The sequence below is a fragment of the Natrix helvetica genome (assembly GCF_964273705.1).
Source record: "Natrix helvetica genome assembly, chromosome: 4".
Lineage (NCBI taxonomy): Eukaryota > Metazoa > Chordata > Lepidosauria > Squamata > Natricidae > Natrix > Natrix helvetica.
Window position 1 is genome coordinate 172281383 of NC_138550.1, and position 23543 is coordinate 172304925.

A 23543-nucleotide genomic window follows, 5' to 3' on the forward strand; every position below is an offset into this window, starting at 1 on the left:
ATTTGACACCCCTGGTGTAGGGTCTCCTACTTGGGTGGAGGGTTCTCCCAGGTCCCTTCCAGCTCTAATTTTCTATTCTGTTATTTTTTCTGTGATGACGTGTATCCTTCCCATCAAGGGCAAAGAAAATCTGGAATGGTATAGGATCTCCTATCATGGACGGGGGTGGGTGAGGGTGGACTAGAAGACCTTCCAGGCCCCTTTCAACCCTGCCCTATGTTCAATTCCAAGAGGAAGCAGACAAGCAGGAGCCTCTTGAGGAGATAAGGGTGAAGAGGCTGCTCACAAAGGAGCCAATACTGAAGGAGGAGCTCAGGAATATCTGGGACGTGTCAGGATGAGGTCAGGGAAGATGGAGGTGAACTGAACGGCAAGAGGGGCAACAGGAGAGGGCCCAAAGGAGCTCGTGAGCCAACAGAAAAGCAGAGCAACTGGGCACTCTCTGCACCCGGAGGAACAGCAAAGGCACTTAGACTTACTTACACCGCTTCACAGGGCTTTACAGAGTCAGCACATGACCCCCAGCAATCTGGGTCCTCATTTTACGACCTCTGAAGGATGGCTGGCTGAGTCAACCGCAGGCCAGTCAGGATCGACCTAATCTGGCAGTTGGCAGAATTAGCCTTCAACACTGTGTTCTGACCCCTGCACCATTACGGCTCTTTGTGTAGCGCAGGCCAGGAAGGGACTCAGCAGGGGAGGGTGCAGGCCAGAAAGGATGCAGAAAGGACCTTCTGGCTAAGCTGGATGTCGCCAGTCCCTGGTGAGGTATGCCCTAGCAGGCGGAAGGGCAAAGAGCTCTTCGGGCCTCCGTCCGGGGTATTTAGAGAATCCTGCAGAACCAGGAAGATGCCAGAAGACCTAAGACCAGCAAGTGGGACTCCACTCTTCCAACAGGAAAGAGGATCCTCCAATTGTGGAGCAGTTACTCCAAAACCTGAGAATATTTTAGAGCAGATAATAAAGGAGGCCATTTGCAAGCGCTTTGAACACAAACAGGATCGCCAAGTACAGGGTGCCCAGACACGCTATAGAGAACAGAAGTATAGAACAAAAACAAGATTGAACTACATATGCAGAACTTCTTAGTATGGATAGAGGTGCACTGCAGTTGAAATCTTTGAATGCATTAAGAGACGAAAGGGTAATTCAAACCTGGTTTCAGTATGGTCAGTCCAGGCTAGATGGAAAAAAGACCAGAAATCCGGTATTATCCAAAATGAGGATAACTTGATAAAACAAATCAGGGACCAGGGTCAAATGCACATTAAAAGGTTGTATAATGTATTGATAGAAATAGACTCAGAAACAGAATTAGTTAAAGATTGTATGATAAAATGGGCACAAAACTTTGAAGAACCAATCATGATGGAAACATGGGAAGAGATCTGGGTAAGAAATATAAAATTTACACAAGCTCAGAACTTGAGAGAGAATTTTTACAAGATGCTGTACAGCTGGCATTTAGATCCAAAAAGGCTAGCCTGTATGTATCCGAATCTACAATCTAAATGTTGGAGATGTGACTGTGCTGGTGCCACGTATTATCATATTTGGTGGACTTGTAAAAAAGTTAAAGCATTTTGGATAAAAATATGGTGGGTTATTCAAAATATTTTGAAAAAGAGGATAAAGTTCACACCCCAGTTGTTTTTGTTAGGTATAGTTTCAGATTGTACAGTTATAGAGACTAATTTGATTTCGAACCTAACGACGGCAGCAAAATTGTTGGTGGCACAGTATTGGAAGAAGGAAGAGTTGCCCACTATCCATGAATGGACGTTAAAAGTAGTAAACTTAGCAGAGATGGCCAAAATTTCAGCGTAAATGAATGAGAAGTACAAGCTGGAGTGGAGAAGATGGATTGACTATATTCAAAACAAATACAGGACTAAAAAAATTCAGTTATCCTATGAATGAAGGCATAAGAAATGCTACAATTTATTTAAAGCTAGTTTAATAAAGGGGGAGTTAAAGCACAAGAATAGTAACATGTAAAAATTAGTTAGCTTATGTTAGTGTATGGTTGTTAAATGTTTATTCCCTGTATTCTGCTCTGGGAGGTGTGGGGGAGGGAGGGAGGGAAGAGGGGTAGGGTTGGGGGAAGAGGGAGGGAAAGGGGGGTAATAATTGTAAAACTTATTTAAAAATTTTAATAATAGGATTGCCAAGTACGGCTTTGTCAAAAATAGAGGCTTTAACAGGATAACTATTATGAAAGGAGTTGCTTGGATATAACTTACGTTGATTCAACAAAGGTTCTAGATGACTTTCTTATTGAGAGATTGTTAGAATGTTGCTTGGAGGCTACAAGAATAACTCCACCCTCAAGAGACCTGACATTAATTGCTGTGTATTGATCTGGAAGCAGAGAGCAAGATGTTGAGAATGGTGGCTTCAAGCTTAGGTTGGTAGGCAGCTGCCGCCTTCTCCCAGCTGGGGGGCATCCCCCTTGAAGCCCTGGCTGGTGTGTGTGTGTGTGTGTGTGTGTGTGTGTGTGTTACAGCTGCTCTCGTTTTTCCCAGGCAGCAGTCACTTTCGCTTTCCCCCTCCCCATAGTTCATGGCAGCTCACAGGCCACATAAACTCCACAACTTCTCAGATTCTGTGGAGAAAGTTCAAGGATCCATTAACGTTGAATTGCTTATTCTGACGAATTAGATTTAGCGAAGGGGAAGTAGCAGGGATATCGGAGGAAAAGATGACTACCAGAGGGGTTTCTGGGTTTCCATGAAAACGGAGTAAGGAGTTCAGGATAGCAGAGGTTTAACAAACTCAAAGCAGCGAAAAGGAGGAACCGTCTTCGAGGAGGAGGAAACCCCAGCACGGATAGCCTTGGGGCCCCAGTCCTTGCTCAGGGCAGGAAGCACCCACATTCAGGCCTTCCCGCTCTCCAGGGCGAAGCTGCCGATTCTCGGGCCAGGACTCGCCCAGCGCCGCTGCTCCTGAGCGACCCCACAGAGGGAGGCAACGGGGTCTTGGGCGACCTCTGTCCGCCCGCCGCCCGCCTGTCTGCCTACTCTCCTCCTCCTTCTCCTCCTCCTCGGCCAGGAGGGGGCGCTCCGGGAGCGGCTCCGCTCTTTCCCTGGGACAGAGCCAAGCGCTGGGCGGGGGCGAGGCTGGCAGCTCCGCCGCTTCGTGTGCCGGGCGAGGAAATGCCCGGTCGACTCCCCGGGGGCCATTCTTCCCGGATTGCTCATTGCTGGCGGAACATTTGGCCGGGGGGGGGGGGGGAGTTCCAAGCAACAGAAAAACAACTGTGGGAAACAAGGCGGGGCGCTGCTGTGAGCCCGGGCAGAGCCCTCCCCCCCCCCGATCATCTGGCCGGCCTTTGGGGAGCAGCCAAGATACTTTTTGCCCTCCCCGAAACGGATCCCCGGGCATTCCCAAATGGGGCTGGGGGTGGCCAGGATGTCTCTGCTGCTCAAAGCTCCCGCGGCCTCCCCCCCCACCGGTTCCCCCCCCTCACAACAGCGACCTGAAAGGAAGCACCCCTCCCCAATGTCCCTACAAAAGGCGGGGGAGTAACGTGCCCCCCCCGTCCAAAGAGCCAGATCAAAGGGGCACTGGCCCCCATGGGCGGATCCGGGCTGCGGAGGGAGGGGTGAGTGTGCGTGTGTGCGTCGCCAACCGCGCTCTTTGGGATCATAGGCGCCCTCCCTCTGCTGGAAGGCGAGCCGCCAGCAGGGGGCAGGAGCAGCACGTGCACCCGTCCGCCTGGAGCAAAGACAGAGAGCATGCGCAGAGCTCACTCCGGGAGGGAGCGCGGCGGCTCAACGGGCAGCGCAGGCGGCTTGGAGGCCCTCCGAGGACGGGGCTCCTGCGGTGCTTCCCGGCCCTTTGGTCGGCAGGAGCTCTTGGGCGAGGCCGCTGCTCCCTCCTGCCACGTGCATGCCCAGCGCCCCCTGACAAGGAGGGAGGGAGGGCCACGCAACATTCCGAGCCTTGCCCCTCCCACGGGGGTGGGGGGGTTCTTCTCCGTCCTCCCCCCCCCGCTGCATCCGGCCCATCCCCAATCTTGGCCTTCCTTTTTCGGGCTTCTGCCAAGCCGGGGGGGGGGCTGTTGCGTCCCCCCACTGACAGACCCGCCCCGCTCGCCTCTTTCCTTCTCTGCCACCCTGCTGAATCCGGAGGGCCGGCCAGGGAAGGGGAAGTGCAGAGGGAGACTGTCCCGGGCCCAGGGAGGCAGCCCAGGGGGTCCCAGTGAGGGCCAGAGCCCCGGTGCAGCAGTTGCTCAGGAGAGAAGGCCAACAGTGGTGGAAGTCGAGCCATTCAGCCTACATTTTAGTTTAATTATTTCAAGCAAATCAGAAGACGCTGCTTTTCACCAGGAACATTTGAAAAGCAGGATGAAGGGTCAGAATTGAAGCTTCAGTTTGTTAGAGCTTCCGCTTTAATGTGGATTAGTTTTAAGTCCCCAGGATTGCATGAATAACAGCTTGCTGCAGGAGGCTAAAGGGTCAAGGTTAAATCTTGCCAGTTCTCTTTCAGAAATTCTGAAGCTTTGGTGAAGTAGCCGGGACTCAGGAATATCCTGATCTTCAGGAATGGGAGACAAGGTCCAAGAAAACAGAGGTTAAGACTCTAGAAAGAGTGCAGAGAAGAGCAAGTAGGATAATGGGGGGACTGGAGGCTAAAACACATGAATAAATGTTGCAGGAACTGGGCATGGCCAGTCTAGGGAAGAGAAGGACCAGGGGAGACGTGATAGCAGTCTTCCAATATTTGAGGGGCTGCCACAGAGAGGAAGGGAGTCAAGCTGTTTTCCAAAGTGCCTGAAGGAAAACAAGGAACAATGGATGGAAACTGATCAAGGAAAGTTTCAACCTGGAAATGAGAAACTTTTTGACAGAGAGAGCAATCAACCAATGGAACAGAAGTTGCCTTTGAAGTTGCGGGAGCTTCATTTCTGGAAGCTTTCAAAAAGAGACCTGACTGCTATCTGTCTGAAATGTTACATAGGGTTTCCTGTTTGAGCAGAGGTTGGATTAGAAGACCTACAAGGTCCCTTCCAACTCTGTTAATCTGTTAAACTATAAACCTGAGAAGAATGTTTGAAAAATCTTTTAAGCAAAGAATTTTTAAACAGATTGAAAACAATGGAGTTGATAAAAAGTCTTATTGATCTTATTTTTCAATTGGATAATATACACATAACTCAGGTTTTGTACCATGTTTGACAAAGGAGTATAATTCATAAGATTTTAATTAGTAATTCTTAAAATATTAAATATTAGCAATTTAATAGGGGATGGCACAAAGAAATGTTATCTATGTTTAAATAAATTAATGGGAAAAATGATAAAGAATTATAAAGAGAATAATATTGTTGAAGTTGGAAGATTAGGATTACACAAACATTTGTATTATTGTTAGCATTCTTTAAAAAAGATTTGACCCAGGCAATATACTGTCCACAAAACATGTATGGCATGAAAAGAAAACTGCAAATAAAAGATGTTTTTAAAAATATTTTAATTAGTAATCCATTTAGGTATGGCTTAGGGGGCATCACAATTAACTGGACACATAAATGTTTCTTCAATTCAGGCTGCAAAAATCACTTTTGGATTCTAGAATTCTTTTATATTTCCCTTCATAATATAGATGATGACGTAGAAGGAATGGTTACCAAGTGGTACAAAATTGGACGTGATAAATAATTCTGAAATGTGCAAATAAAATTTAGAAGCTAAATAAATGGACTGACCATAACAGAGTGAAGTTTAGCAGCGATAAGTGCACAGTGCTTTATTTAGAAAACTTAAATTAAATTCAGAGATATGGAAGGTTGGATGATGTGTGGTTGACAAGAGTACTGAAGGAAAACATCTAGAACAATCCGAGCACTAACTGAATATTAATCGTTAGCATGACATGACTGTAAGAAACTCAAGTAAGAAACTCAAGACCCACCTGTTCCGGCTAGCAGGCCTAGCCTAATCGGAATCTTAAGTACAATCTATTACTGCCATTCCTGGATGGCTTTTTAATATTGTAAAATTGGGGTTTTAATTTGGTTTTAGACTGTTTTTAACTTGAAATGAGTTTGGGTATGTCACAGACCGTATGTTTATGTTTATGTCAGTTGTCTAATGTATTGTTGTTCTTGCTTTGTTGTTTTATTTGTACTGTCTGTACACCGCCCCGAGTCCCTGCGGGGAGAAGGGGGCGGTATATAAATTTAATAAAACTCAAAAAAAAAACACCTCAAAATGACTGGAAAAAAACCAGTTTCAGCTTTGTCAGTTCATCGATCAATTTGTCCTCCTTCCTGGTCAGGGGAAATAGTCTTTTTGCCGTATGGTCTTAAACTTTGTCAGCTGCCCAGAGTCAAGTCCAAGTGGTGGCTACAGAAGCTGAGATTATAAACTCCCACTTTTCACTGGAAAACTTCAAACACGGCAGAGATGCTCCTAGAATTCCCAGGCCTGCCATGCAGCCATCCCCGTGCCTGGCTGGGGAATTCGGGGGGAACGGGAGGGGGACGGGAGGACGTCCACGTGCCTTGAAGTTCCTGAAGTTCAGAAACCGGCTCTGGATCCCGGATCGCCCAGGCAAAGGATTGGACTAGATCCGTGATGGGGAGCCCAGGGCACGTGTTTCACAGGTGGCACGCGGAGCCATATCTGAGGGCACGCGAGGGGTTACACTATGTCAGCTCCAGCACGCATGTGCACGCTGGCCAGCTGATTTTTGGCCTGGAGTGCAGGGGAGGTCATTTTCGCCCCCCCCACGCCCCCCAGGCTTCAGGAAAGCCTCCGGAGCCTGGGGAGGGAGAAAAATGGCCCAATGGGCAAACCAGAAGTCTGGGGGCTTCAGTGAGCTGGGGGGGGAGGGTGTTGCATTATGGGTGTGGGCACGCAAATGTGCAATATCGTGCGTGCGCCCTTTTGGCACCCAAGCAGAAAAACGTTGGCCATCCCTGGACTAGATCATCCCGTCCAACATTTAGCAAGAGACCTTTGGAAGAGCCCGGCAAAGATCTCAGCTCCTCTCTGACTCGGTGGAGCCGAAGAACCGGTGACAGGCAGATTCGGCCAGGCTTCCTCCCACCCTCTTGGAACAGGCTGAAGGGTCTGTATACGAAGCCCAGAGCCCTCCAGGAGGCCAGAGAGGGATCTGAAGGAAGGTAGACCAGAGGAGGGTCCCCTCTCTTCCCCAGACTATTGCAGCCCTCTCCCCGTTCTGCCCCACAGTTCTGCCCACACTGCCGGAGGGGTTAAAGCCGTGGGGCCGCCTGGCTGACTCAGAGGGAGCGGCCTGCTTGGGGTGGGGAGGAGGAAAAGGAGGAGCCACGAACATCTGGAACCCATCTGGGCCGGCAGCAGACAGGGAAGCCAGTGAGGGCTAATGAGGCCGACACACCCGCTGCCCTCTCCCTCCTCCCTTGCTGCTGGGTGCAGTGGCGTGGCGTGGCCCGCGTGGCACAGCGAAACTGAGCATGGCCTCCTTGAACCCATGGACTCCGACTGATCCTGCCTGGCTCCGCGTTGCTTGGGTAGCCGTCCTGGTGCTGTGCTCTCTTGGAGTGTGGGCCCTCTTCCTGGTCTGCTCCTGGCAGGGACACCCGCCTCCCAGCCTCTGGTCAGGTAGGTAGGGAAATAAGTGGGTGCCACGCCGGGCACAGCCCTTTCTGGGCAGACCAGCAGTGATGCTGAAGATGGGGGGAAGAGGCAGCAGCAGCTCTCTCTGCCGCCTCCTCTCTGGGCTCCCGAGGTGGTGATGGGTGGGTGGAGGAGCGCATTTATCCCCCCCCCCCCCCGAAGGCCCTGCTTCTCCTGTTGCTGTGCCTTTCCCCAGATTAATGCCTGGCCAGCAGAGGAAGTTAAAGCTTTCCTTCCAAGAGGGCAGAGCTTTTCCCCCGTCCTGCTGGCAGGACACTTGCAAAGTCTCTACCAATTTGGAGGGCTGGGGAGGGGCTGCCCACTGCAGAGGCAAAACCGGGCCGCTTGACAGGGACTTGGCCAAGTAACAGTCACCGGTGGTCCAGCCAACATCCAGGACCTGCTGACGTCTGCAGATCCCAGGCCCAGAGGAGGCGAGGGGGGAGTTGTTGCGGAGGCAGGCCTGAAGAGGCCTAAAGGCTTTTGTGGAGCAAGACGGCCTCCTGCATCATTTTCCGCCCCCTCCCTCCCCACTGGACACCCAGAGTCCAGTAGGAGAGAGTCATGAGAGGGGGGAGCCCCTCATGCAATCAGGAAAGGGCTGAAGCTGAGTGCTCCCCCCCCCTGGAGAGGACGGCCCAGGAAGGCCTCCAAGTCTCCACTCAGGAACCCCCTGGGACGCAAGACGGCTGACGCCAGGGCAGAGGGGCAGAAGGCCAGCTGGGGCCCCTGCACAGCCAACCCTCTGCTCAGGCATCTGGCCTTGCTTTAGCCCAAGCAGAGACCCTGTGCCCACTGAGGGGCCCGTGGGACCCAGACAGGCAAGCTGCTGGAGCAGAGGGCTCCACCCACATTAGCCACCCCGTTGGGCCCATTTTAAGGTTGCAACTGCAGAGGAAGCAGCGGGGCACGGCTCTGCAGCTCCAAAGGAGCTTGGAAGACCCCAGGAAGGTGGGCTTGCAGGGGCCCTTCTGCCTGCCGGCCTGGGGCCCAGGCGCGGGGGAGGATTTGCCCTTTCTGTGGAAGGCTGGAAAAGAAATCCTGCCCCACAACAGCCAGGTACAGAGAAGCCCCCCTTCCTCTGACCTCCAGCCTCACACCACTAACTCTCTCCTCTTCTATCTGCCAGGATCGCAGCTGGGAGGAGCCAGGCCCTCAGAGGTAAGCTTTGCTCTCGAGTCCCCATGCCCTATAGGGGCCCAGAAGCCCTTCCGGATGCCCACCGACTGTTCCTTGAAGAATCCCGGAGCACAACCACGTGCCCGTGGCAAGGAGCTACAGACACTGGGCCTTCGCCCTTCTCTGCCACGAGCGCGTCAAACGCCCTCAAAGCCTTCATTGTGCAGCCCCCTGGCAAGGGGGAGGGATTCTGCCCACAACTGCAGAGAGCCCAGAAGGCTCGTGCGGGGGGAGGGCCTCCGCCAGCGACTGGCACGCAGCCATCCCTGAGCATTTCCCACCTCTCAGGCAGGAAGGCAGCGAAGAGGGGTCAGGAGAGCTGGGCACCCCCTGAGGGGCTGCAGGGATGACTACCCTTTCCCTCTTTGCATCTCTAGAAGCGCCGGAAAAAGGCCGCCAAAGCCAAGCCACGCAAGGAGCAGGCCAGGAACTCTGCCACAGGGGTGTCTCTCTCTCCAGCTGCCAAGGAGCAGGTAAGGGGGCTCCAGCTGGGGGCAGCTTAGCCAGATGAGCTCAAAGCTTCCTCCAGCCACAAACTGCACCTGCAGCCTGGGGTGGGGAGCAGAGATGGTATAGTGTAGTGGGAGCACACTCGCCCACAGCACGTCTGGGCATGCACAGAAGGGTTGATGTCAGGGTGGTTGGGTGGAGCCTTGCATTGCAAACCGGCCGCATACCCCCTCTGATGGGGTAGAGTGGGGGGCACAGGCTTGAGCTGAAGCCCAGGGAAGATTTCTCTGTGCATGGAGAGAAGATTCTGCAGGCACCAACTGGAGCCTCCTTAGCACCTGCATTCCTGGATCCCCGGAAGCTTCCCCCCTCCCCTCCCCCACGCGGCCCAGATTGACTGCCTGGGCCTCCCCCCACCCCCCTCCATGCTGGGCTAATTCCTGCAGGTGGGATGGAGAGGCCAAAGTGCTGGTGGCACCTTCCAAGCTAGGATGTACTGAAGTCTTGTGGAGACCCCGGGGGATGTGCCTCATGTGTGCACCTGTTCTTGCCCTCAGCCTCACCTGTTATGGCAGCCCTGGCCTCCTTGGTTAACCAGGAGATTCTCAGGCAGAAACTCCTGGGCGGCTGTCCCCCATTCACGCCCGGCTGCCCCATCCCCACCAGCCCGGCTTCTTCGGCTGGGCCTCTCAGCTCGCTTTAGCCTAGGCCGGCCCTGGCAGAGACGGACTAGGACCGGAGCCCTTGCCAAGCGCTGCCTCGGGGCCGGGGTGGGGCTGCGGGACGCGGGTCGGACAGAGGAGCCTTGTTCTCGGCCCGCTGGACCCTCCTCCGCCCCTCCCGCCCGCCGTCTCAGGCAGCCCGGCTCCCAAACCTCCCAGTCCTCCGCCTGCATCGCCCCGCTTCACCGGCTCTCCTCGGCCCCCGAGGTTGCCCGGTTTCCGGATGCAGCCGCCCTCTCGGCGCTTCGCTCTGCCGCTCTGCCGCTCCTGCTGCTTCAGGAGGCCGGTAGGTTTCTCCGGCGGCGAGGGGGGTGGTGAGCTCCGTGGTCCTCGTTCTCCTCCCCCTCCCCTCCCCCGCTCCCAGCGCCCGAAAGCCGCGGCCAGGGGGGACCTGCAGCGGCCGAAGCAGGCCGGGCAGCCGCGCACGCCGGCCAATGGCGAGCCGCAGTCCGGGGACGGGGTTGGGCACCCGCAGGCGGGGCAGGAGGCCGGCCCACCGGGGAGGGGCGACCCAGGTCGGGCCCCGCGTCAGCACCTCCACCGGCCGGCGGATAGGTACGGCGAAGGCGGCCCGAGGGAAGGAGGAGCAGCAGGTAGGCAGGCAGGCGCCGAGCCGCCTCACGCCTGCCCTGTGGCTTCAGCCAGGGCAGGTCCTGGGCAGGCCGAGTCGAGCCTCACCATCGCCGCCCCAACGGCACAGAGGGCAGCGGTGAATGGAGGCCAGCAGCGCAGCCCCGACGGGATCCGGCAGGAGTTTGAAGGTTGGCTCTGCCGGGAAGGGGCTCTGACTCATCCCGTCTCAAGGAGCAGCTGTCGGGGTCTTCGGAGGCGATGTGGGCGGCGAGGGGCCCAACACGGTAAGGGCACTGGATCTGGACCCGCCATATCCCGCCTGGCCCCTGACCACGGAACGGCGGCTCTTGCGCGTCCGAGGGCGACTCACCCCCGAAGGCCAGCAAAGGGTCCCGACTCCCGACCGCCGCCTGATCGTCCCCGCCTTTGCTCCGCTGGCAGCCACGTTCCGGGTCTCTGCAGTGGAGGCGGGGACCACTCCGGGCCCTCTGCTGCCATCCCGCCCCGAGGCGTTCCTTCTGCCCGACGGGTAGGCGCTGCCCGGCGGGCCCTCGGCCGGAGGAGGCACCGGGGCTCCTCGGGGACGCCTCGGCCGCCGCCCCCATTGGCAGCGCGGTCAGCTCCGCCTCCGGCGGGCGAGGGAAACCGTTCAGGCCGCCGCCCCCGGGCTCCCTCACGCCGTCCTCCGGAGCGCGGCGCCTAATCCGGCCGGCCGCCTGGAGCCGCGCGCGTGGGGCGCAGAGATAGGGCTCAGGGCCGCCGCGCACCAGCGCTCGCGCACCCGCCCTGCCGGAGCCGCGCGGGGCGGCGCCTCTGCCAAACGCCGGCGCAGGTTGCCCCGCTCGGCCATGACGCCGCCCGGCTGAGCTTGCCCGTCCGCCCGCCGTCCTGCCGGCATGCCCCCCGCGCGAGAGAGCGCCCCGCCGCCCCGCGGCCCCCGCCCCCGGTGAGTGGAGCGCGCGCGAGGACGCCCTCTCCGTGGCGGGGCTGGCAAGGCTGCCCGCGGGGCGAACTCCGGGCCCGCTGCGTCGCCTGGCGTCGCCGGGGAACGGGAGGGCGGTGGGGCTGTGCGGGGCGGGCTCGGCCGTCTCGCTCGCGCCCCTCTCCCGGCCTGACCGGCGGCAGAGGCGGCCTTGGGGGCTCCGGGCAGCGCGGCTGGCACCAGAGCCTCCGGCTGGGCTGCTCCGACAGCGCCCGGTGTCCAGGCGGAGGCCGCCGGAGGAGCCGTCCGGAGCGGGACATCGGGAGATGTCGCCGCGCTGCGCAGAACGGGCGAGCGGGCGGGGGCTCGTCCCGACGGGGGGGGGGGTAGGGCGCACGTGCCTCTCTTCCTCCCACTGGCGCCGGGGAAGCGGGAACCATGGCAACGGAGAAGTGCCAGCTCTGCCCCGGAGATCCCTGCCGCTTTTCTAGGGCCCTCCGCCTCACCCATGGAGCGCCTTTCCCACACAGAGCTGGGCGGGAGTCTAGGCCCGCGGTGGGAGGGGGGCAGGGGCCCTGGGTCGCTTTGCCTCCGGCCTTGGCATCTTGGAGCACATTTGGTCTCATCTGCTGCCTAAAGTGATGCAACCCCGAGAATGGAGGGAGGTGGACCAGTCTGGGGGGACCCAGTCTCCCCCCATCTCTTCCCCCCCTAGAATGGGGGCAACTGCTTGGACAACTCAGGCTGCCCAGGGCAAAGTGAAGGCCTGGGGGTGGCTAATGGGCAACAGTGATTGCACCCTTGCTGCAAAATCCCAACTCTGGCACTGTCCCCCCTTTGCAGGAGGTGATGTCTGTCCGATGGAAGGAGAAGCCGCCGATGGCTGAAGACAACTCCAGCGGCAGCAGTGGCTCCCCCACCCCGGGAGACACCCTGCCATGGAACCTGCCCAAGCACCAGCGCACCAAGCGGACCAAGGCAGGCGCGGGCGGCAACGGCTCTGTCCTGGACCCCGCAGAGAGGGCAGTCCTCCGCATCGCAGGTAGGCGAGGGCTGGCCAACGGCCACAGGGAAGAGGGGTCTGGGTGCCGGCTCTGGGGTTATCTGCTCGCCCTTGCCACCTTGCGGGTCCAGTTCTGAGCGCCCATGTTGGCATTGCCGGTGGGCCTCGGGTTTTGTGCTGCATCGACCCGGCAGGCTTTGTCGAAGTGGGCATGGATTGGACTGGGTGCTGTGTGCTTCAGTGCCAATGCCCTGCTCTACTAAGTGAGGATGGCGTGTGACAGGGGAGCCGTTTTGGCAGAGGTGTTGGCTCTCATCCGTTGGAGGTCCTGCTGGGCCTTCAGTTTTCTGGGAATTCGCGTTTAGCAGAGTCAGCTGGCCGGTTGCGATTCTAAGCCAGAGGCAGATGGCTGCTCGCTCTGGCCTGCAGAGGGGCTTCCACCATGGCATGGGCTGGAGGATTTGGCCGTGCCCAGGTTCTCGGCTGTTCTGGGACAAGTCCTGGGTATTACGACAATGTTCTCAGCTGACCTCCTGAGCTTTGCTGTGTCCTGCACCCGGGACCCACTTGGGGGCTTCCCATCTGAGCCAGAGTGGTGGCTGAAAGCAAAGCAGAGGGTGCTGTTGGGGAGGTCCACTGGCCCAAGCGGCAGGGCTAAGGCCTTGGGGCTGGGCAGGAAGCTGGCTGAGGTGCCGGTGCTGCTCTGGGCTCCTTCTGCCTGCAACAAAAGACCTTCCCAGCCTCGTCCCCGACTCTTCCCAAAGGAGCCCTCAAGGGCCCTCTTGAGCGTCTGGGGAGATGCCCTGAAAGTGGGGGGGGGAGTCTTTGCTGGAACTGGACAGTGGGGGGGTCTTTGCGACCCTCCCTTGCAAAGAGGGCTGTTGCTATTCTCTTTCCTGCTGATCGGGGGGGGGGGGGGCAGAGCAGAGCATCAGGTGGCTTTTTCCTGAAGAAGAGGTGATAAGTGCCCAACCGGGAGCCTCTTGGCTGCAGTTGGCGTCCCAGAGTTTTGGTCCCAGGAATTGCACGTTAGTATTGTTTTTTTTTAAAAAAAATAGATTTTTATTGTTTTTACATTTAAAACAGCGAAGTCGCAAGGACCATACAATCACATTAGATACAAATAATCTCGCCCAATAACTATTAGCCTACTTTGTATACCAGGGGTGTCCAAACTTGGGAACTCCAAGACCCGTGGACTCCAACTCCCAGAACCCCCCAGCCAGCTCGCTGGGGAATTCTGGGAGTTGAAGTCCAGAACTCTCAAAGCTCCCAAGCTTGGACACCCCTGCCTTATACCAATCATAAAATCTGTTCCAAACTTCGTAGTATTCTGTTTCCCCTCTTTTTTAAATTCGAGGGTGAGCCGATCTGATTCCGCACCAGCCAGAGGTTTCCTAATGGATGTAAAATTTTTAATGGGATATTTTCTTTTTTCCAATACTGCGCATAAAGTTATACGCGCCGCAGTTAGTCACATGTACAATTAGATAGGGCGCATCTTTTTTATTAAAAGAGTTTTGTACAAACAGATTTTCCCCCTTTTCACCCCCCCGCCATACAATGTAAATCTCATACAAATGCTATGCCCCCCCCAACCCCCCGCAAAAATTCACATTCAAATATTATACCAAATACTTTGCCCCCTCCCCTCCCCCTGTCTTAAAGTAAATTACTCGTTCACATATTGTACCCCCTCTCCTCCCAACAAACACAATGTAAATTTCTCTTAGATTAGATTTCTCTTAGTACTGTTAATTAGGAGACTTTCTCCTTTGAATTTGATTGGCTAATTAGTGGTGACTTTTGCCAGGCACAGGAATTGACCCTCTCTCCAGTGGGGTCTGTCTCCCGTAGGCCCCCGGGGATGCAGCCACCACTGCTGGGGTTGAGTCCATCCACTTTGCTGCCAGTTGTCCGCTCCAGGAGTCCAACTTTAGAGCGTCCCAGGAAAAGCCACTGGCTTCCAGGCTTCTGACCCTCGTAGGCACAAGCATCGGAGTGTCTCCTCCAGGGACCCACAATTTCACTGATTTTGCTGGCATTGAATCAAGGGCTGGTCTGCAACGTATCTCTTGACTGCTGGTGCCTTTACTGTGGAACGGAGTTTCTCGACCGCTGCAACTTTAAGATGTGTGGACCGTCAACCCCCAGGATTCCTCAGCCAGCATGGGAGTTGATGCATTGTAAAGTTGCCGAGGTTGAGAAACGCTGCTGTGGACAATTGTGAATGCAGACCCTCCCTGCCACGTTAATGCCGTTCCCTTCATTGGAACTCTGAGCGATCTTTCCTGCTTGGCCACATTGTTCTCTGTAGATTCCTTGGTGCCCTCCGAGCTCAGTGGTTTTCTGATAGAGCTTTTGTTACCCAACTAGGTAGCATCATCAGTCTAGCAGGGAGTGGGATGTGCTCTCTGCTTATATGCAGAAGTTTGCTCTGTCAAAGTTGGTGGGGATGTAGCTTTCCCCTTCGGAAGCTCCTTGATGAGGCTGTTGTGTACCCCTTGGTTGTTCATTGAGTGTTAATCCTGGTGTGAATTCCTGCTTATCTGGGTGTTGGCTGCTGGAGAGGAGGTCTTTGGGTGTTTCTGTTTCCCTTTTAGCCTTTTCATTGTTTCTTTCGAACGTTGTGGAAATGTTTATCTCTATGTGGCTGTTGGCTGTTGACTTGTCTGAGTGCCAGGCTTCCAGGAACTCCCTGGCGGTTGGGATTCGCTTGTTCTAGGATACGCTCACCGTTTCCCAGCTGTAGGGATGACAGCTGGAGGGTGACATTTCCTCCCCAAACTGGCCCAGAGGTCAAGGGTTAACACCTTCATTCCTGGGTCAGAATGGACCTGGAGAGATGTCAACAGGATCAACCTTTAAACCCTCCCATGGCCAGAGGTGATCGGCGGAGGGGGGTTGGGGGGCTTCTACATCAACACAAATGCTGCTTAAATGGTATTTACTTTTAAAAACTGATCTTTTGCTCAGTGGAATGGGGGGGGGGGGTTCACCCTGCACTGCAGCCTAAAGGCAAAGTCACTGAGTTTCTTGGTGCTCTTTTTTTGTTATTTATGTTTATAATTCATGACAGTGTTTTTATTGTTTTAATTGTCAGTCACCCAGAGTTGGGTGCAGTATATGAGATGGGCAGCCATTTAAATTGATAAATAAATAAAGAACTCCTACATGATCCTTCAGTCAAGATCTCTGTTTACATTCCTGCGCAGGTGTAAAATGTCCCTTGCGAGGTTTCTTCCCACCTCCCCATAATCAGAATAAATCTGGAAAGGACCTTGGAGGTCTTCTAGCCCAACCCTCTGCTCAAGCAGGAGAGCCTACACCACTCCGGACTAACCACTGTCCAGTCCCTTCTTAAAAACCTCCAGTGATGAAGCACCCACAATTTCTGGAGGAAAGCCGTTCCACTCATTAATTATTTCGGGAATAATCAGGAAGCTTCTCCTTAATTCTAGGTTGCTTCTCTCCTTGATTAGTTTCCTCCATTGCTTCTTGTCCTGCCTTCAGGTGCTTTGGAAAATAAGTTGACCAAAGCAAAGGTAAACCTATTTTAATAAGTAAAGGGTCCCCAGCAGAGAACACACACACACACACACACACCTCTTAGTCCTTTTCTCCTGGGGTACCCTGCAGCCTTTACCCTGGCATAAAGATTAGTTTACTTTATTGTCATTGCATCTTGTACAACGAAATTAAATGCCATATTCAATGTACATCTTACATAAGAAAGCTATAAAAATAAAACACAAACACACATCCTTCACATTCTACATAATTGAATTGAAAACCCCTGATACTGCATTAATATTACACTATATTGTAGAATTCAATACAGTGACTGCCCTGGGATAGAAGCTGTTTTTCAGCCTATTTGTCCTTGTGTTTATTGTCCTGTACCGCCTGCCAGATGGTAAGAGTTAAAAAAAAAAAAAAGGCTGCCCAGGATGAGATGGATCTTTAAGGATGTTTTGAACTTTCTTTCTTTTTTCCCCATTTTTAAAAATTTTTAAACATAAGAAAGAACATTAAATAATTAAAAAAAAAATTTTTTTTTTCATCCATTACATACAGCATGTTGTTTGGTTACAAGCGTTTTTGCATCCATATTTTCAATTACATATACAATCACAGATTTTCCATCTAATATAACTAAATACCTCACTTTCATTGTACAGCATGTTTTCAATTACGATTAATATTTCTTTCTTTTCAATAAACCTAATTCTCTTACATTCTTGATAACAACATGCCTTTATGTAGTCATTATCTCATTCTACATATTTTTACAGTATAAAAGAATTTATGATGTTTTGAACTTTCTTAAGGCAGTGGGAGCTATAACACTCTTCCAAGGAGGGCCGAGGGTAAGCAATGATCCTCTGGGCACTGACGTTGCTCCTTTGGAGCACTGTCCTATCTGCCACTGTGCAATTGGCAAACCAGGGTCAGTTACAATACTCTCTGTGGTGCAGCAGTAGAAGGTCACCAGCAGTTTTTCATTCAGTTGTTGTTTCCTGAGGGATGGACACCAGGAAAATCTTTTAAAATGTCCCAACATTTCCTTTGTAGGTTTCATTGTTATAAGCACTACTTAATACTATTTACAATAATTTAAGTCTGGGGAGAGAGATTTTGGTATCAACTCAGGATGGGTTTGGGAGCTGCACAAAACTGGCACGTGGCCTGTGAGCTGATTTGAATAGCGGTTTTTGTTCTTCTTCCTGTATTTTATTCTTTTAACAACAGGTTCTTTTGTAACCATGATTATTAGCAGATACTAAATTTGCATGAAGTGTAAAATTGCCCCAGAGTGGAAGCTCAGGTGGAGCAAGGGAAGGACGGAGACTGCCTGGTTACCTTGCTGAGTAAGGGAACAAAAGCCTCTCCGTTAAAGGGGGGTTTCCCCTCCCCATTAGAAGATTCCTCTGGAGTCTGCAGCAGATCCCCTGCAGTTGAGCTGGAGGCCGTTGTGGCAGGAGATGACAGCATGACCAAATGCCAGAGTGAGGAGGAACCTTGGAGATCAACTAGTCCAATAGGCTTATCCAGACAGGAGGCAACCTCCATCGGCCACCTCCCAAGACAGCCTCTTACTATGGGGCCCATTTTTCCTGATGTTCGAATGAAATTTGTTTCCTTCTTTTTTTCTTTTTTTTTTAAGCACCCGGTTTCTTGTCCTATTTCCCCGAATGACGCTTGAACGCTTTCCCTTCAAGGGCTCATTTCTTGGTTCTAGTGGCCCAGTGCTGAAACCAATAGAGACTTGGAGGGTTGTGGGATATCCCGGGTGCTCTCTGAGTGGGGAGGTTTTCTTGCAGATGTTTCATTACCCAATTAGGTGCTAGCAATGAAAACGTCCCCCCTCAGAGTCCCCATTGTTCTCTTCTATTAGTAGGTACTTACAAGGTTCTCATTGGAGGAGCATGGCGAGCTATAGGAGGACTTGATGGACGCAGGAACGAAAGAAGAAATTGGCTTTCATTCAGTTGTCCAGACAGACTCTCCACAAGTCTGTTGTGGATCCTTGTAAAAAGAGGAATTGTTAGCCATCCTTATTACCTTCCATAGAAGAAGCAGAGGGGGGGGGGGGTTGGGGGGAAACTGCATCCCATTCTGAAAGCAAGAGATGCAAGGGAAGAAGATAATACATTAATACTGTGCGACCATTAACGGAGGCTTCCTGCTCTTAGGCAGCAGGGAGAGATGGGGAAGAAAAGCGAGAGGTCCCTTGGGACCCATGATGGTGGAGGGGAGGGGAGCGCCTACTGTGAAAAGGCTCAGTTTCAAAACATGGCTTTGGACTGGGGGGGGGGGAAGGGATGGGGAATTGAAGGCCTGTCTCCAAGAGCGCAGCCAACGACTCTGCCAAAGACCAAGGGCCCAGGGCGGAGGCTCCCGCAGAGCCGTGTTCTGTGGGTTTGGGCTCCAGTGGACAATGGGACAATGTCCCAAAGAAGGAATGTCTCTTGCAAGAGGCGAAAGTGGCTGTGGGTGGGAATGTCCCTCTGCCCATTTGGCCACTTGGAAGCAAGCGGTGGGGAGGCCTGGGGAAAGATCAGAGCCGGCAGGGAGAGAGATTGTAGAAGTGCCAGCAGAGCCTCGGAAGGAGGCATGGAGGGAGGCTGAAGGATGGAAACAGGGGAGGAGGGGGGTAGAGAGGCTGAAGGTTTGCTCACTTGTTTCCAAAGCTCTCAGCTCTTCCAGTTGAGCATTGGAAAAAACCCTCCATAACTCAGATTAAAAGAAGTAGCAAAGTACAAAGCATACAAAAGAAAACCACAGACCCATAAAAACCACATGGTCGAAATCCTGAGAACAAAACTCCCTCAGCCCAGAGGCAGTTCGAAATGGGATTCTGCTGCCAGGGGAAACGCATCTTCTCCCCCCTGCCAAAGCCAGTGCTGAGGACCCCAGCCCCAACCATCGAACCTCCGGAGGGAGAAGCTGTTCCGGGGTGGAAACCATCCCTGGGATGAGATGCAGCAGGTGGGGATGGGCAGGGGGCCCTGCCGGGATTCAAGCTGACCTCCAGCACCCGGAAGGGCACCCAGAAGCCCAGAGTCCCCAGCGAAGGGAGCTCCCCCTGTCGGCTGCCTCTGGGGTAGAACCAGGGGCGTCTCTGAAAGGGGAGAAAGCTGGTTTTGCAACGTTTCTGTCCCCCGCTTTAATGGACTGCGCTCAGCATTTTTTAGGCCTTGTTGATGGGTCATGTCTCTACGGTACGTGAGTGTTGCCCACTTTAAGATGCATCGACTTCAACTCCCGGAATTCCTCAGCCAGGGGATTCTGGGAGTTGAAGTCTACTCGTCTTAAAGTGGCCAAGGTTGAGCAAGGCTGCTTTATCTCTGCGGAAACCCCACAACCACAGGCACCTCACCGAGAGCGGTGTGGTTGCCGTGAGCTTTACCTGAAGAGCCTGTCCAAGGCCTGGGCCAGGCAGCTGAGCAGGGCCCGACTGGAGCCGGCTCCTCCTCCTCTTCTCCACCTCCACCTCCTCCTCCCCTCCCCCTCCTCTTCCTCCTCCTCCTCCTCTCCTCCTCCTCCTCCTCCTCTCCTCCTCCTCCACCTCCTCCTCCTCCTCTCCCCCTCCTCTTCCTCCTCCTCCTCCTCTCCTCCTCCTTCTGCCGTATCCGTCATCGGACGTTGGCGATCATGCTGCCGACTGCTTGGGGTCTCCTGGGAGTTGACTGCCACCAGGAAGCCTCTGAAGGAGTGGGGGGCTCAGCCCTCAAAGGACCCACCAGAGGAACCGAGGTGGGGTATCTGCATGGATGGCACCTCTTTTACAATGCCTCTTTTACATACTATGGCTAAAAAATAGCCTGTCCGTCCACCCCTCTTTGACAGCGTCAATCTAGGAGGAGGCTGAGATTTAGCAAAATAAATTAGGATCCGCTGCAGGAAGAGGCCTGGTAAATGGAAGAGCTGATCTGGGCAGACCACAGTTAAGTGGTGCGTGGCTAGCAAAGGCAGGCCCAGGAGTGGCCTTGGGGGGCTCAGGCACTTGGGGAGGAGCAGAACAGATATTGTCCTCCTTCCCCAATCTGCCCTGTCCCTCTTTGTGGGTGCCCTTGTACGCCCACAGGTGAGGAACACTTATTGTGACCATGTGACCATTCATCACCAGCAGCCTTCCTAGGCCCCTGGGCTGGGAAGGATCTCTGGCCCAGGGCAGGCAGGCAGGCAGGCAGGCAACTGGCTTGCACTCCTCCTCCTCCTCTGCTCTCTCTCCACCCCCCCCCCTCCTTGGGCTCTGTCTTGTGCTGCGTCTGCTGAGGCTTCCCTGGGAGACAGCCAGGGGTGTCTCCTGCAGTGCAAATGCTCCAGCAAGCAAGTTGTGTGGGAAGCTGCTGGGGATCCCAGGGGAGAAGCTGGACCTACCCCTGCCAGGCTGGACAGGCAGGGACCTGACACTGACTGGGGCGATGGGGTGTGCGCGCGCTGGGTCCCCTATAGTGAGCAAAGCCTCCAGCAGGGGGCCAAGGCTTCCCTTCAGCTCAGCCCTTCCCTGGCAGCTGAAGGACCTGCTGGGATTTCTTCCTTTCCTTCTGTCTTGGGTGCATTGCAACACGGAACACAAAATCATCAACCTGCTTTCCCTCCTTTGTGTGCCTTTTGCAGTCGTGTCCTCCTTTCCCTGCTCAACGCAGGCCCCCTTGGCTTTCGTGACAGCAGAGTGATTTTCCCAGCTCGCTCGTTTTCCCCCCATTTGTTTCAATTGGTCTTGAACAGAGGAGAATCTTAGTAGCTGAGGGTTGAAACGAAGGGCTGTTGGTGCCCTCTGAGACGGTGGCTTCAGTTTCCCACTAGGTCACATCCTTGGTGCACTGAAGACGTCACCTAATCGGATAATGAAAGGTCAGCAAGGAGACGGCTAAACTGCGAGAGCAGCACCGAGGAGGAGCCCCCGCGAGGTCATTCCTGCTCTTTGCCATTCCCTCTTGCGGCCAGTGAAGGCTTCCCCCGTCAGCCAGTGCCCAACCAGTGCCCACTCCGGGCCTCTCCCTCTTCAGAGCCTGCTAGCATGCCTCACCTGGCCTGGTCTCCTCGGCTGGTGGCCTGTGCAATGGGTGAGGCAGCAACCCCCCTCCTATTGGGGCCTTGGTATGGGGGGGGGCTTGGGCTGGGAGAGGCCGTGGGCTCTAGCCCAGCATCCCCCCAGCTTCCCTCCTTCAGTATCCCGGAAGCTGGGCAGAGCAGGGCCACCTGGGCCTAGGGGGGGGGGGGTTGGGACCATCAGCCAAGGCTCAGACCATTATCTGACCCACCGGATGGGAAGGAGCAGCGGGGGTCAGCCCTGGAGGCCCCCTTTCCCTTTGGATCTTCAGGGAAGCCTGACGGAGGGTTGCCTTGGCCAGCAGCCTGGGTGTTTCCTGTGGATCAGCTCAGGCGCTTTTCTGCAGTCCTCCATGGGGCAGACCAGGCCAGGCTGTCCCTCCACCTTGTAAGCCCCCCCCCCTTTACCCCTGGGCTGCATTTGGAAGCAGAGTCCATGGGGAATCTGGGGTTCTTCCTTCCAGGCATCTTCCATTCCCCTGCCCCCCCCCCCACCTCTCCCTTCTGCTCCTGATTCTCCAAGCAGTTGGGCAGCTTTTTTGTGGTCTCCAAGGACTGTGTCCAGGGCCGGAGGTTCGTCTTGGCCCCGGAAGACACTGCTAGTCAGAGGAAATAGTTAGTTTAGGAATTAAGAACTGTCCCCTTAAGGGAAAGTCCTCCCCCAAAAAGAAGCAGTTAAAAAGCAAAGAGGGACATATTCTGCAGAGACAAGTGAAAGTTCTGGCAAGGTGTGTGTGTGTGCAAAAAATACAACAAAAAAGATAAAAGGGATACAAAACAGAAAGTGCAACACATATAAAAAATTTAAAAGAGAGAGAAATAAGACTTCAAGAGAGCAAGATAAAAGGCAGATCAAAAAATCATTAAAAATGGGATCCTTAAATTTTTAATTTTTGAAGGTAATTTAAATAATGTTGGGAATTTAAGATCTTAATGATTGGGGAAGGGGAATTCGTGAGATATGTTCTGGGAAGAAGAAATAGGGTAAATAACTGGAAAAATTGTAAAAAAAGGTGAACTACAGGGCGTACAGTGGTTAACTGTGTAAAAATTGAATAAGGAATGATAAAGAACTATGTAAAGAGAATAATATTGTAGAAGTTGGAACAGCAAAGCTATGGTTAAAATGATTAATTTGTAAAGGTGAATTAATAGTAATTAGTTGCAGACAAAAAGATAAGGATGTTTAATAATGGTTTGTAAGCTTAAGTGAATTAATGGAAAAGATAAAGGATTATATAAAAGAGATGAATATTGATAAAAGTGGGAAGATTAGAATATATTGAAACTATGGTTATAAATATGATGCATAAGGTGTGACCTGGTCCACACTGTGCATATGATGGGGAAAAAATTGCAATAAAACTTGTCTTAAAAAAAAAAAGAACTGTCCCCTTAAGGGATTGCTTTGTGGGAAATGTAGTTTTATGTCATGTGGTCACATCTGAGTTTCGGATTGGCCGCTGGGTGGGATTTCTGACTGGCTGCCAGGCTTAGTAGCTCCTGCAGATGAATTGCAGCCAGGAGAGATGACGGCTCCCTCCACCTGGGGAAGAAAGGACCTCTTTTCACCTAGCTAGGTGCCAAGGGGTCAGATTATGACAGAAGGATCTCTTCAGTGACTGTGAGTTGTTGTTTAGAGAATGCCTGATGAATAATAAAAGTAATCTGCACGATTCCCTCTCCGTGGAGTTTATCTGCCTGTACCTTCCCACTTAATCCAGAAAAAAGATTGATCAAATAAGTCAAGGTAAACCCCCAGTGACCACATAAGCCGATCTTCTGCAGTGCCCAACCGGATGCTTCAGACCTTCTGACGATGCACCCCCCACCCCCGTTGCTGCTGGAACCGAGTCTCCCCCCCCCCCTCCCCAAATCCATGGAGGTTTCTTCCTAAGGATTGACCGGAGGCAGCCCTGACGCATTGCCTGCACCAGCGCTTCTTCCTGAGCCCCCCACCCACCCCACCCCTCCGTTCCCCAGGCAGCCCTGACGCATTGCCTGCACCAGCGCTTCTTCCTGAGCCCCCCACCCACCCCACCCCTCCGTTCCCCAGGCAGCCCTGACGCATTGCCTGCTTCTCACCTGTGGCAACTCCTATCTTCAACTCCCAGAATCCCCCAGCCAGCTTTGAATTCTGGGAGTTGAAGTCCACCCATCTTAATGTTGCCACAGCTGAGGAACATTGGCCTGCACCATTCTGACCTTTGTAATTACAAATCCACATCGTGATATTGGAATATCTTTTCCAGAGCTTTCATGACTCTCCTCCCCGGTGCTGCTCTGTGGCGTGTTTCTCGTCTGCAAATCTCTTTTTGTCCACACTGGAACCTAATGAGCTGCCTGCCCTTCCTTCTTCCTGAGCCCCCCCCCACCCCCCCCACCCGTTGCCCAGGCATTGTCCGCTGCCCTTGGGGGCTTTGCAAGAGGAAGCCTAGGCCTGCCATCCTCCCAGCCACACCAGCTTCCCAGAGACCTTCGGAGCATCTGGAGAAGGGGAACGGCGGGGGCAGCCTACCCGCCAG

The 23543-nt window shown here is 53.7% G+C and overlaps 1 protein-coding gene across 5 annotated transcripts in view; it reads left to right on the plus strand.

Moving 5' to 3' along the window:
- The first annotated feature begins 5489 nt into the window (after positions 1-5489).
- The window catches only part of PLEC (plectin), a 91798-nt gene continuing 73744 nt past the window's right edge, over positions 5490-23543 (plus strand). For 2 of the 5 annotated variants that reach the window (XM_081952601.1, XM_081952604.1), the window contains exons 1-4: positions 5490-7592; positions 8737-8768; positions 9164-9259; positions 12297-12495. In XM_081952601.1, coding sequence (XP_081808727.1) covers positions 7445-7592; positions 8737-8768; positions 9164-9259; positions 12297-12495 — 475 coding nt within the window. In that variant the 5' untranslated portion in view covers positions 5490-7444. Of the gene's footprint in view, positions 7593-8736; positions 8769-9163; positions 9260-10657; positions 10816-12296; positions 12496-23543 lie in introns of those variants that run through there. The other 3 variants (XM_081952602.1, XM_081952600.1, XM_081952606.1) reach the window with 3 other exon arrangements.